Source organism: Atta colombica, unplaced genomic scaffold, assembly GCF_001594045.1.
Source record: "Atta colombica isolate Treedump-2 unplaced genomic scaffold, Acol1.0 scaffold9, whole genome shotgun sequence".
NCBI classification, from domain to species: Eukaryota; Metazoa; Arthropoda; class Insecta; order Hymenoptera; family Formicidae; genus Atta; species Atta colombica.
In genome coordinates, this window is record NW_017259583.1 from 2,566,667 (window position 1) to 2,582,428 (window position 15,762).

The 15,762-nt window shown below is 33.7% G+C and overlaps 1 protein-coding gene across 1 annotated transcript in view; it reads left to right on the forward strand.

Moving 5' to 3' along the window:
* The window catches only part of LOC108693406 (angiotensin-converting enzyme), a 58,617-nt gene extending 44,100 nt beyond the window's left edge, over window positions 1-14,517 (forward strand). Inside the window, exons 12-13 of the mRNA XM_018202324.1 lie at window positions 8,537-8,703; window positions 12,977-14,517. Of these exons, the coding sequence (XP_018057813.1) occupies window positions 8,537-8,703; window positions 12,977-13,122 (313 nt within the window). The 3' untranslated portion in view covers window positions 13,123-14,517. The remainder of the gene's footprint in view (window positions 1-8,536; window positions 8,704-12,976) is intronic.
* Window positions 14,518-15,762: the final 1,245 nt, after the last annotated feature.

A 15,762-nucleotide genomic window follows, 5' to 3' on the forward strand; every position in this document is an offset into this window, starting at 1 on the left:
AAATTTAAAATGAAAAAAATTTCTGATTGTTTTAATTATTTTTAAGTGATTTCAGTTTATTTATCAACAAATCCTTCTCTGGAGAAACTGCATATGTTGTGTCTTGCGTAGCTGAGAGCAATAAAAACACGTTTGCGAGCCGTTGAATAAAAATTGCAAAATTAAATGTGAGCAATGTACACACAGTGATATAATGCGCAATAATACAACTAGCTGCCTTGAGGAAAATGATGTTAAGTGCTTGGCGTTTTTAGCGCCAAAGTAGCGATTCTATATGTTTACGCAGCTTCTAGGTTTCGCGCAAACGTTCGGCGCCAGAGATTGCGGTTTTGCGTTGATTACGGGGCGCACATTATGCACGCGAGCACGATCGTGATCCTCGAAGGGTGTTGCAAGATGCGTACGCCACGGTAATGACGCTTATTGTTAAGATCGTATCGTTCTATCGTGAAAGACACGCGGATTTTGACATGGCGCCTTTATTGACGGAGAACTCTCGTTTGCACTTGCTCGCCAAGTCAAACAAACTTCATCATTATCCACGCGATTGGTCCACATTGAATTTCATTGAGTGTATCTCGCGCGTGGCTGAACATTTACGTCACCGATCATTTCACGATCGGATCTTGATCGCCTTTTCGACGAACGAACTGGCGGACGTTATCTGGGTCAACGAGAGGGAAATCTTCGTCCGGTTCTGCAATTTCTCCGCTGCGCCAGACGTTTGTCCTCTCGACATTAAAGTATCGCGGCACGTCATTTCAACAATTTTATTTAGTTAAAACGAGAGTATCCCGATAATAATTACGTATGTTGGTAATTATTTACGGAAAGCGGAGACGTGGATCTTACAATTAGTTCACGTTTAGAACGGCGGACACGTAATCGAGCTGTAAAACTAGACAAAACTACAAAAAACACGGGCATTTATAATCAGTACGTACTACATTGATATTACACATCGATATTTATATAATCGCTACTGATTACGTGAGTAAAAGTTCTTGCAGTAATAATTGTACGACATGAAACGTGTAATACGATTTCCATTTCGTTAAAAGAACGATGTAATAAATATATGAAATAAATATATAATATAAAGACGCAATTTTCATACATTATGAAAATACTAACCAATCAGGATCGATTAGCTTTTATAAAGATGTTTACTTCATTGGAATTTATAATTATTCCAAAAATTCGATCGATCTTTGTTGACTTGCAAAATATCTTGATTAAATTCCAGTGCGCATCAAAAAGTAAGATAATAAAATCGGCGTGATGTAAAAAAATCGTAAAAAGCGCGAAATCCTGCCAAAGACGGGAAAGGAGCAAGATAACATACACACTTAGCTAAAACACCCAGGTTCCTTCACAATTACGAAATCTCATTCGTGTTAAAGAGTTACATAAAATGACAAAAAGCATCGGGCGGCAATAGTTTTAATCTAACGTGATAATTTATGTTAGAAACGTTCCCGTCTCTTTTACGATGTATTCGTGAGCTGAGTCCGCGGATTCTATCGTGCACATTTCCAAGCGTAACGCGGGCAAAGTTTTATAGATGTGGAAAGTTGCATGATTCTCTTGGCAAGCGGAAACTCGATAAGGATTGTTCCGCATTTGAAGGTGGTCGGGTTCGTAGATCGAAATCTTTTGGCGGACAGCCAAGTTGCCGAGCCATCCTGCAATAAAGCAGTTTTCTCAGAAGCTAAACTAATCTCGATAGAATATAAAACTGCAATATATATGCAGTAATGCAATAATAAATTATACGTAAAACTCGAACGAAAGATTTATAGATCGAAATTAGAATTGACCAAAATTACGATTAATTGTGGTAAGCAATTGTTGAATAAATGCATGGAGAAATAGAGAAATTTCAACAACGATTTATCTATGACAAGTTATAATAAATGTGTCGCGGTATCGAATTAAATCACATTCATATTATTAGAATCTCTGACTTTTTTATCATTAGAACATGTTCACTCGTTGCTTAAGCTTGTAATCGAGACACGAAAAAAACGGTTCTGTTGAAATATCTAAAAATTTAATTAAACGGATGTAAAAATATTTGTCGAAACTATTAAAATATTTATGTAGGATCAATCTCGATGTAGGACGTGAAAAGAACGATATAATATATGAAGTAAAAATACGAAGATGTAATTTTCATACGAAAATACCAACCAGGATCGATGCTGCTAAAATATCAAAATTTATTGGAATATTGCTCATTGTGCTTGAATTTTATACATAATTATTTATATAAGCCAACAAAATTATTATTTTTAGTCTCTCTACATTGAAAACAAAATTATTCATTAAACTGAATTAATTATTTATTAATAATTGATTAAATTAATTTAGTTGTCTTTATTTCTTTCGTTAAAGAATGTATATATTTAAGAATCAAATATAATACGTGATTGATTTGCTTTAAATATTCTTCATCGAAATAAATATTATACGAACTAAATGATTTTAGTTTAACTAAACAATGTAACTAAATCTTTAAATATTTCAGCAAATCGTTTTATCCGTATATGCAAATTCATCACGTAGCACGTTGCGAATTATTGGTGTCCAAAGGAAAAATTAGCTAGAGTTTTATACGCGAAGATCGAGATTTCATCGATCAAGATCGTGTCGACTTCCTGTAATTGAAGGACGATTTCAAACTCTCGCTTCACGGCATGCATTAACTATGACATGCTATTGATTGTGAAAATGCGGTGTACGCACAAAAAAAAAAGAAAACAAAAATAGTGTACGTGTGTAAAGGAGTGCGAGAGAGTCCTGTAATGCGACGAAAGATTCGGTACTTAGAAGAACGCGTTACATGTTACACTTTCGTTTTCACTGTGCGAGGACGTCACACGTGGATGGAGAACTCACGCAAATCATCGACAATAGCCGATTTTAATATAAAAATCCGCAAACAAATCGATATGCCACGTTTGCTGACTCGAGTACGCAATATATTATATTTGAGCAGCTGTAAAATTGGAAAGAAATGCAGTTTTACAAATTCCTTCATGAATAATTTTTCGAGCAAAATGTGAGAAATTCCGTTCAGCACTTTTTCTAATCTATTATTTTTCATATAATTTGTAATTTTTTAAACATATATGACAGGCAATTTTTTGCGTGCTTAAAAATGTCATAAAAATTATTCTATTCTTATATTAACTTGATCTTTATGTAGAAATGTAGGGAATTCACATCTCTTTTAATGAAAACTCGACCGGTATTTTTTTATTTTACAGATTTCTAATTAGCAACTTTAAATGTGACATAAATTTTGTGGTCAAGATTTATATTAAAGCTTGGAATTATTCAAAAGATTTCGTTATTTAACTAACTACATTTAATATTTATATCATATTCATTGATATTACTGTATTCATTATATTCATATTCATCAATATTACTTGATCACATAATAATTCTCTGAATTGCAAAAAAGGTATGCGACATCACGATTGATTTATGCATTCGCTAACACCGACACGATGATTTAAACGCAAATGCAAATTGATACTTCGTCCTTGGATGCCATGGACGATCGCACGGAGAATCGGAAAGGAATCGTTTGAAAGTTCTGTAAGCGAGTAAGAAACAGCAAAAAGATTTTGTGATATACTGTACAACATTTACGCCTTGAATGCAATTGAGAGTAACTGCCGCGTAACTGTTCCCTCGGAGCCTTCTGAATGTATAAAATCGCCCCTGCCCACGATCGCAGAAACCAAAACACGATTTAAATGACCGACAATGAGAGTGCAATCATATCCGTTTTAACTCACTGTTACACATCCGTCCGTTTACAATAATTTATTATGGATGGTCTTTTAGCGATGCTCTCTCTCTCTCTCTCTCTCTCTCTCTCTCTCTCTCTCTCTCTCTCTCTCTCCCCCCCCCCCTCTCTTTCATCATTATTTCATCTCTTATTTCTCCATAAAATCTGAAATTTGTCTGTTTTGTTTAAATGCTAAATCTTCAATCTCCAATATTTTATCAAAAAAAGAGAAATTAAAATTGACAAAAATTTCTCCTACAAAACTATAAAGATGTAAATTATAATGTATAATTTTTTTAATATTTATTTTAAATATTGCACCTTCTTACACAATTTTTCTCTTTTTTTATTTTTATTAGATTGCGTCTTGTAAAAATACCGACTCCAAATGTGATTCTTAAAAAAATCCTAATTATTCGAATGATGAGTTAAAAGTCTCATTAAACAAAATTAGTTATAAGTACGTTATTAAGATGTAATTAGTAGCGATAGTAAATTTTATAAAGGTTTCACTTATCTCGAATTAAGTATTCTTGAATCAACTATTCTTGAATTAAATAATTTTGTCAAACGCTTATTATTATCTTTATTATACTTTCGCAATAAGTTTATGCACTTGTTTATTTTATACACCTCATCGGCAAAATACTCGCCTCATCGCAGCATCTCACTATTGCGAAATGCATTGCTCGTCGGCAGGAAAGTATCGATTTCGCCTACGTGCCGAACACCGGAAATTATGTGATCGATATAAATTACAGTCAAAGGCTGAAGAAATGAGAAAGAGAGGGAGATATCAAACTTTTCGTGATATATTGAGATGTGTTTCCAATCGAATCGTTTTTCACGAGAGGCGTGGTGGATGCACGAACATTTTTTATTCTGTACGAGTAATTGGAAATGGATTGAAGGTGGAATCGATGTCAGCGAGAAGCTATCTTTCTCGTAAAACCGGCACTGTGATTGCGGTCGACGACGTTATCCGTCGGTTGCACTTTCTGGTAACATGAAATCACCGCAGTTGTTCGATAAACTGTCATGATGTAATTGGATGCGTGAATCAGCCCTGAAACGATCATCGATATATACAATAATCAATTATCAAGATTGACTCTTTCGCATGACCTAGTTTCGCGAACATGTACATATCTACTGCAGGTACAAACAAAGCGTCCCTCTGACTGGAGAGTAATCAACATGTTAATTAGCTATACGATCAACCAAAGGTATATAAACTTCTCTAAATGTAGCCATTTATTTGTCAATTATACCTATACATACACGAAAGAAGATTTTGCTAAAGTATCTAAAATTTAGGTAGATATAGATTTGAGAATAATTTTAGATCATAAAAACAATTATGTAGAAAATCAAACATGACGAGCAATACTGTATAAAATTTTGACAATCTATAGGAATCAGTTTTACATAATTATATTTTGATCTAAAAAATTCATATTCAAATCTAAGCTAAATCTCTAGCTAAATTTTTAGATATTTTAAAACCATTCTTTCCGTGTATACAATGACAGCAAAAAGGTATTTATACAAGGAAATGTTTTATAAAAAAAGTTTTATTTGTAAAAATAAATATTAATTAGCAATTTTATACAATATCTAATATTCTGTTCTAAACAAACGAGTATTTGAGCTTCGCATGTATTTCTGATTTTAAAAATTTCTTGACTGTATAAATTTTTGAGTATCCAAACAATAGAAAATTTCGTTTATTTTTCAGATGATATATTTTCTATAATTAATATATATCTATAATTAATACATATCTTTTTGGTATACATAATGTTAAGAAACACACGATCTATTTTATTATCTACAAACAATTGTTAATTATCTAGAAATGATTGTCAATTAAACATCGAATCGACGGCGAATTGGTATTGAAATCATCATATCGATATCGATTCGACATCAATTCGATGATTCATTTCTCGCTGGATATAATATTTATTATTTTTAAATAAAGTTTTTTAAAAAACATTTTTTCTATACAAATACTTTTTGCACTCACTGTATATATACAATAATATTTCGATTAAAAATGCAAAAATTTAATTTATATGTAGCAAGTTGTAATATGTAGCAAGTTGAGTAAAAATAATAAATACAAGTCAAGAATATTCAATCGGATTGTTCACCAGGAAAAGATCTGCGACAACTATTTTGTGCCTGTGAAACATTTTAAACAAGTTCGATAGTAAGAATCTTCTACTTAGTGAACGTTGCGCTACACTCTATGATACGCCGTGATTATGCATAAAGGAAAAGTTGCGAGAGTTCGTCGTTGATTTAGCGTGATAGTGATTGATTTGAGAGGCCGATCAGCGCGCCGCCACCGTTACGTAATTACCGCGCGTTTAAACAGTCACCTCTGTTGGCATCGTGCACTAGTTCTCAGGGAGCGCAAAACATCGCCTTTATAGTCGTTTTAATCTTAGATCGGTGTTATGAGCTCAGAGGACGATCGTTGGCTCGACGATGTCGATGGCCTAAGAATGAATTCATTTGCGATCAATCATCTCGGCGGTTGAGACATATTGTCTCGCTTCTGCGATTAAATTTGCGTATCAATTAATAATTTTAGAAGCTCAGCGGGACAAGGATGTTGTAACGGATGTTTGTGTTCTTTTACTCCGGGGAATTAAGTTTTTATCTCACAAAGAAGTAGACAAGAATAAAGTGTCTGAATTTTTTTCATTTTCGAAAGTCTGCGATGTCACTTTCAAATCGTGACTTAAGCCTAAATTAAAACGCACGATTTTACAATTAAGTACATACGTCTAAAAAGGCGTTGTTTACCATGTTCTATGCTACAAGAAAAACTCATAAAGCAAGAAACTGAATTGATTTTAAAATAATTGTGCTCTTAAAATATTTTTATTTTATATTATTTTATATTATATGTCTTATACTATTTCCGAAAGTTATATTTTTACGTTTCAGAATAACAAAGAAATAACAACGAAAGATATTATCGGGGAAATAGATTAGTGTTGGAAATAAAATATCTAAAAGACATACGAAGTTTACAGACCGAAAATGTGGCCATGTCAATTAAATAAGTTGTACTTGTCAAAGGTGCGACGTCGATGTTGACATAAATTTTTCATGGAATTCCAAACGATACTGCAACGCAATAAATTTCGCGACGGCATTCCATGCTGCCATAACACGAAATATATCGCCCGTGCAGATTAAAATCGTGTTGGAAATGAACTGTCAGAGTTAAAAGTATAAATTAGAAGTAGAATAGAGCCCGAGGCATAGAGTCACAAAAAGAAGATTTAACTAACAAAAACAACTAAAAACTTTACTGATTTAGCAAATCTGCAGCCGTAATATACGGACAGCTAGTTTTCTATGTTAGCAAAGTAGCAAAATTATACAGCTGAATAAAATCGCATATTATTATGCCTCTTATTATGTATCATGGTCGTTGTTACAACTTCGTGTTATTCTTCCTTTCCTACGCCCTCGCTGTGTTTGCGTTTCCGTGCAAAAAACATGTCCGACAATGAAAAAATGTTGAGCCATAAATATCTAGCACCATTCTATACACGCGTTACTGAATAATACCTAGAGTTGGGAAGCATTACTTTTTCCATTTCTTTTCCGTTACTTTTTATAATAATAAATAGTAAGAATAATAACGCTCGAATATTTGCAACAAATTACATACAAAAATCTTAATAACGATCAGTAATAGAGCAAAAGAATAGATGTATGATTAATTAATAAATTGATATATTTATATTTATATTTATATTTAAATATATATCAACTTATTAATTAATCATACATCTATTTTTTTTTGCTCGTTAATGATCGTTATTAGGATTTTTATAATAAACAATTTGAGAATGATATTGCAATTTTTTATAACAATTTTTTAATAAACGCTAAGATTATACTAAGGTTGCAAGATCCACTTTTCCGACCTTGGCACAACCTTAGCAATTAATTATAAAAAAATTGCAACGTCATGTTTATTAAAAAGTAACAAAAAAAAATAATGAAAAAAGTAACGCTTCCCATTTCTGATAATACCCATCTGCAGAAATCGTCGAGGTTATCTCTCATGTAATCATTTTATACGACGCTTAATTTCTTTTTTTCGACGGTGCCCATTGCATTCCATTTATCTAACCTCGCAAACAACGATTTCCGCTGAATAAAGCAAAAAGTACCCCACATTTTTACAACCTCTAACCACTCCCTTAATAGCATACTTTATTCGAGGGACGTTCTGGCGAACGTTCTTAGGACAGAGATATATCTTCTGAATTCCTTGAAACGTCTCTTGGAGATTTATGCTGTTAGTAGGGTTGTGTAAGTTGTCAGTGATAATTTTATTCTCGTTCAAATAATGTTATTAAAATTATTAACAATCCAATAAAATTTAGAGACAATTTTAATCTTTATAGTTTTTTAAGGAGCTACCTTCGGTACTTGCACAGACATTATCTTGTAAAAATTACGAAAAACTCTACGTGTCATTTTTCAGAAAAGTATATACTCTAATTTATAAATTTGAAGTGGAATACTTTAAAATGTGAAAATTCTGTTAATTTTAAAAAGAATTTTCAATTTTTAAGAATGAAATATCTTTTTTCAGAATGAGATTCTATTCCAAAGAGTGTAGAGAGTAATAGTCCATTGTAGAAAATTAATGGAGTGATATCGCACGAACTAACGTATTGTTTTTATTCGCAGGAGATTGATGGAGAGGGGTTCGTCCATTCCATGGCGAGATACACTGGGAGAAGCTATCGGCGAGTTCAGATTAGACGGATCCGCTCTTAGGGAGTACTTCCGGCCATTAGAGGACTGGTTGAGGACCGAGAATTTGAGGACGGGCGAAATAGTCGGCTGGTCATACGGTAAGGGACAAAAAGGGAAGCGATGAGAAAGAAATAGATAGCTCATTCAGTCATCAACAACAGCTATGAAAATTACATCTAAAGAGTCTATTTGAAATACAAAATGCACGTGAACCTTCGCCTTACGACGATTGACAGAGAAAGGTTCAAAGTTCCTTTATCTACAATTTAGATTATTTTACATAATAATCATACAGTTTGTACAAGTATCCAAAAATTTTCACTTGGGTCTAAATGATTTCGTTGCTACATAATTAAATCTACGATTTAAAAAATTATTCTTCTTTTTTAACTTATTACGACACTTCTCGTGTTAATGTTACGTTTATCGTTAATTAAAGATACTTATTACAACATCAATACAAAGATCGATTTATGTGACGTCTTAGAACCGCCGTAGTACGATACGGTATCTTTCGACGTAACTCGCTACAAAATTATGCAATTTCCTACTGTAACAGATTGAAGGTTGCAGTTCCCACGTGCTACTTTACTGGCGAGCGTTACAAATGTTCATTGTATGACGACATTCGACTTGTTGAATTACGAATCGCCGTGTGTACGGCGAAATTATTGAGATTAACGGTCTACACCTAACGAAGACCATGCATCTTGCCAAATTCTTAACGCCAGTCATCGGTCGCGCGCGCGTTATATAAAAATGGTTACACGGGTAAGAACTCGGATATGTACATCGTGTCGCTCATCCCATAAATTATGTCGATGTGTTTCGAAAGCATAGCGAAGCACTTCGAGCGGAATAAGTTATGAATTCTCTTAAATAAAGTAAAACCATTATGTGTGCATAATAAATCAAGAAGTCGACATCCCAGGGAACGAAAGGGAAAACAGGATAGGACTTTGGTAAAAAATAGTAGCGAGGCGAAAACGATATACCGCAATTAAGTGCAACTCAACTCTCTTGAAGATAAAAGAAGAAAACGAAGAACTTTACGATGATCGATATGTTGACGGAAAATTTCACGTGAATGTAAGCGACGCGAATTATTTGATCCGGAAAGCTTTCTTGTCATTTTTTGTTGAATAGAAAAAACGGTTCTGTTGAAATATTAAAAAATTTACCTAGATACAAATTTTGGTAGACTATCAAAATAATGTAAGACGCTCAAACTGATTGTTTGAATATTGAAAAAAATATTCAAAATTTTTTTATAGCATTACTCATCATGTTTGAATTTTCTAAATAATTATATTGACAGTCCAACAAAATTATTTTTAGATCTGTATCTATCTAAATTAGATACTTTAACAAAATCATCTTTTTAGAATGAATCACCATGGCAGTCATTTTTTCGATTTTTTCGACGAAACGATAGCAAACTTTCGCACTATTTCCGTGATAAAACGCAGAGGCGGCAGAGAAACCATCGGGAGAAGAGGTTGATTGTAAAGTTCTGACTTCGTGAGACTAGAAAATTGCGAAAGCAAAGTGTGAAACGAGGAAAAGGCCGCCAGGAGAAGAGAGTTAAGAAAGGATAAACATAGCGACAGATTAAAAGAAGAGAAGAGACAGAGAGAGAGAGAGAGAGAGAGAGAGAGAGAGAGAGAGAGAGAGAGAGAGATACGAGAATCGTGAGACAGCTCGTTTCCATCGCGTGCCGTAAGAGTACTTTGATGCATCCATCCATCTATCCATCTATCCATTCGCGAATTTGCAACAAGACAAAGTCGTACGTGCATTAAACACGCGCGCGAGCTCCGTCTCTTCTCGCGTGAGAGCGAACATCGCGTTCACGTTCGGTCAATCGGGACCAGGCCACGCGTGATCGAGAAATCATTCGACTACGCAATATTATGTAATGAGATCTCCCGCCAGGCAGAACGACCGATCCAGTTACACGAGATTTTGTTCCAGCAGGAAATGATTCTGACATAAACATTTCCACGATAAAGTATAGATCTTTAAATTAAGATACGTCAAGTACGCGTTCGACTGTGGAAACTGTTGACTCTTTCTCGAATACTATACTGTATCTTGTGCGTCGTAAGGAAAATGCAAATCACGAAATAGGAAGACGGATTAGTCATGGTAGGAATATTCGTCATGTCCAGCCGCGGAAAGTGAAAAGACACAGCGTAATGTTAGAGAGTCGCTTTGAACAACCAATTTGCATTGCAGAAGTTCGTTTTACTTGATTGCAACGGTTATGCAGGCAAAACGTTAGTATCGTTAGCTTAACCTGAATTTGAGCATCGCCGGACGCGTGCAGTCCGTCTTGCATAATGCACGAACATTCATATAAGTATATGCACGACTTGTCAATATTTTCAACCAAAACAGTCGTCAAAACGTGCCGAAGAAATGGTGCGTAAATCTGTATTTGCTCTAGTAAAATGGTCATTCAGTACGCCAAGCAGCAGGAGGGGCTTCTTTCTCGGAGATGATTCCGATGTAAAGAACAGATGTATATGCAGCACTCATATACGTAACAACGCAATAAAAAGAAATCATGGAACGCCAGTCATATAATTTCACTTTTAGTCGATCTTCGTTCTCGTTTTGCTGGCAACTTCTCCGATTATAGTCCGTGTAACGCATCTGCAATGTAACGAGAAAAACAAAGAGCAAGACTTTCGATTGGATGAATGATAATAATTTCTTAAGTGGTTTTAATCTGGAAATAATCACTTAAGTTTTAAACAACTTGGAGTGTTTTTATATCATAATTAAAATCATTGTTATTAGATTGTACATTATTCGTTTTCCGACTTATTAATTCGTAAGAACATTATAGATTTAATTATAATTTTCCGAAAAAATTAAGTAAAAATCAAACAAATATTAAATGGAATATGAATACGTTAAATAGGTTATTTGAGTATTTCTAAAATAATTTTTTAAACAATTAAGATTTTAATTAATGAAACTAATGTTTCTTTATTGTGGGTTGTTTCTTTGGAATTTGTAATAATTAGTAAAAAAAAAAGAAAAAAATGTTAAACAATATCTACAACAATATTTTACAATTCATATTTTTTCATCGCGAGATGAAAATACTTTAAATGACTATTACAAAGTTAAATACTATTCCGTGCAAGAATTGAAAAGAAAAATTTGATCACGTATTGTTTGATACATCGCTATTGCTTTGTTATGTATATATGTTATGTCTATAAGTAAAAGTACAGGCTATGATTTACACGTGCATTGAGGTGCGAGATCATAGCCGCAATAATTGAAAGATAGATCACTTCATCTTTAAGGGAATCGGTATTCTGTTTATACACTTTGTGCTGTGAGCTACCAATTATCTTATCGTATTTCACCCGAGAAGATTGATGCTATTAAATTTTTCCGGTAATTCTTAATCGTAAAAGCAATCAGTAATTTCTCAAGCGTGCGCGATCGTGGTTCATCAGTAAAAAAAATCGCGTTAATACGTCATACGACTGAATGAAGTAATATCAGTGCATTGTGCTCGATGTCGAGATAATGAGATACGTGTTACTATTTAGCGTTTTCCATTCCCCGTGCCTTTATCCATCGACGTAGCCACAAGTGTTTAAACCAATCGTACATTGCACGTGTAAGAAATTGTTATCTGGTGAGATCTAAGGTAATTCTGTGCAAACCCCCTTAATGCACGACTAAGTCGAGCGGAACGATGATAAAGTGATTGGATAAAAAAAAAAGTGGTATTGACGAATTTGCCAAAAAATATCCGCAAAACTACAAAGGAACAAAAGTTAGCGAAAGGAAAGGTAAATCGACCTTTCGATCGTTGGTTATTTACTTACCTTTATTCACCGCATGACTCTCTTTCCTGCTTCTGTCGATCTCGATTACGGGATTTTAGAATGGTTCGTTTCCTTCCTTTCGCTCCTCCTCGTCGGTGACGATCGCGCGATCTCCATAGCACGCTCACTTTGGATAATTGAAAAAAATATCTCGGCTGCTATTTCCATAGATGGTTTCGTTATTCTCTTTTAGACAACAATTTTGATCAACTAAAGACTTTAATAAAAGTCTGGACATGAGACAATTTTTATTAATCTCCATGTTTTAGCAACACCTAAGGAAAAGATGAGAAAAAAGAAAAGAAAAAAAAATTTTTTAAAAGGGGGGAAATAATAAATAATCCTTCTTTCTCGCGTGATTTTGCCAAAATTTAAAACTTTGCATACAAAACACGACTCGTAATCAGATTCTCATTAGATAGTCTCTAATGTAGAGTGTCTGTCGCTCGCCATTCTTAATGATTTAAGAAAGATGACACAATTTTGTAATTTACTATCTTATTTTGTTACATAGACGGAGACTTTTGCAAGAGGAGCATAGAGACCGCGGGTTTGCAGGTTTACGGTAGCGGCTTCTACAACAGCGGCACATCCATCTCCGCATCTTGGATCGTTACGGGAATCGTGATGATTCTTTGGATTGTATCAACACTTTATTGAACAACGACTCAACGAATAGTTGATTCATCATCGAGCACTGATGATAATAAATTAAAGGAAGCACCGTTAATTTGCCAAAATATATCAAATCATATTCCTGTAAAATCACTGGATAAATTTGAATGAATACAATAATAGTTAAATTACTAATTCGAATGTATCATCCAGGTTAATTGACGGTAAAATAACGATTACTGCCAAATAATACAAATATACTAAAGTACACTCTTGTCAAGCGTCAAGCTGCATGCTTTACGCGATGTAAAAAGGTCGCTGTCAATTTATAAACTTGTTATTACGTAGATCTGTATAATTGTAAAACTATTAATATTATATGTTTATGCTATATATTATATGATATATCATGCTATAATGTTATATACGTAATATTACGATTAAGAATATAAAGCGTGTCTGAAAACGTCGTATGTGTTGTGCGTAGGTGTAAATGCATAAATTATTTCATATACTTGACTCTCGTTCACATCCTGTAATTATCAACTTCACTGTTGATTGATCAAATAAAATTATATCTATTGTTGTAAAAAGAAAATTCCGGAATTTTCTGCACCAAGGGGCTTGTTATGTCATTCTTACAAACAGTTTTATTTTCTAAACATTTTAATTTTTATTTTCTGGCTCTATACGCTCCAATTTTTTTAACAGGATTGCAAAATCGAGGCATAGCACCGTCTAGTATTTTACAAAGTTACTTTTTAATCGTTCAAGTAAATCAAATTATTCTTTTCGATTCGCAATTATCACATAAAAAGAGTTCATTAAATAACACGTACTTTTGCGTTGATGTATGGAGAAGAAGAAGCATATTTTATGTTTGAGAAAAAAAGAGGATTCCCTTCGATTGGAATATGCACAAAAGCTGTTCGACGACAAAAGCCCACATCAAACTGCTCCCTTATCTTGCGTAATCGAAAGTCGGCGAAATCGTACCAGGTGAAATCGTACTTTTGTTGTCAAATTACGGTAAACTTCAGACTACCTCTTATCCCTCGCCATTTATTGCACCTTTAATCACCGCCATTAGATCGGATATTTTTCTTAACTACCATTTCTCGCATATCATGCATTTCTTTTGCTTCAATATTAACCTGAATGCGAATAATAATTTCCGAAACAATTTTAATATAAATGGCGTATGTAGATTTAATTACACGTCAATTCGTTATTTAACGTTATTTAACTGCATTCTTTTAAATTACAACTCATGACATGCCTAAAATTAAAGATTTTATAATTAGATATATAAATTATTAATTAGTTATAAAAATCTTAAAAATAAAATTTATGTATAGAATTTTAGCCATTATGGTTATAATGAAATACATATACAGACATTTGTAATATAATAAAATAAATATTTTTACAAAAATAGTATTTATTTGTTCGAGAATTAAAAACACAAAATTAAAGGCATAAATATTAATCCCAGAAAGAAAATCACATAACAATGGAAATTCTTATTAAACCCTTTTGTTTTACGGCCGCTCTCTCGTCCGATTTTTGCAGTGCGCGCCGACGCGTAGGACGTCAGCTTTCACGTGAAAGAGATGCCATTATTGTTTGCAAAGGCATGCCACTGAAACGTACCGCACGTAATTGCACAAAGGTGGTCTCTGTCCAGAAAACTGGTCCGCCCGTCTTGCGTAACGAGAAGATCGCGGAAATCGACCTCGTCGGGCAAAAAGAAACGCTTGCATCATCATCGAACGCGCAACATGCGTGCATTTCATCGTGCGCGCGACCGGAAATATTTTGATCTTATCATTTCACACGGCATACCATCTTATGCATAATACTCTCCGACGACGAAAGTGGAATATTTGATTTCAACTGGTCGTACGAGTCTCATATTTTCTGACGTGGCGCAGATTGATTTCCCGCATTTTCGAGATCCGAATCAACTTGTCGAATTAATGACGTGGCGCGCAATTATTCCTTTCTTACATAATCGTTAAAAAATAATTTACGCCGCGAGCCAGTCCATTTCTTGTCGCGAGGAGAAGATTCTATTAACCGAAGCGACGCGGATATGCGATTTTAATTCACTTCGGAATAGCTTCAACATGGAAATTAACAGAGAGCCATAAAAAGACTAAAAGAATCCGTAGTACCTGACCATTCCTAATTGATTTATTCTATTCTACAGATTACCCGGACAATTAAATGTTATTCTCAATTTCTATCTTGAAGTCATTTTGAAATTCTTACTTAATGTGTGAGCAAGATTACTTCACACGATATATCAGACGATATCTTGTTATGTTTGAAACAGTAATTCATATTTCATTCCATGCATATCCACCGGTATTAATCTGAAAATAAGAAATCAAGTTGATTGTCAGGAATACATAATCCTCTCATTACTCTCCAAGCATAGGCGCCACTTTATTAAGAAATATATGGACTTTTAATTTCATTCACGAATTATTGCTTTCTTTTATTTAAACAACTTAATCGAATATTAAATAAAGTGTAACTATAATACTTTTGAAAAGATATTAATTTTAATAATAGTGACAAATAGTCAATAGACAATTTTCAATCTGACTGCACGAATTATACTTTCAGAATCATAAATTATATATATTGAATAAATTATATATATTGAAATTATATATA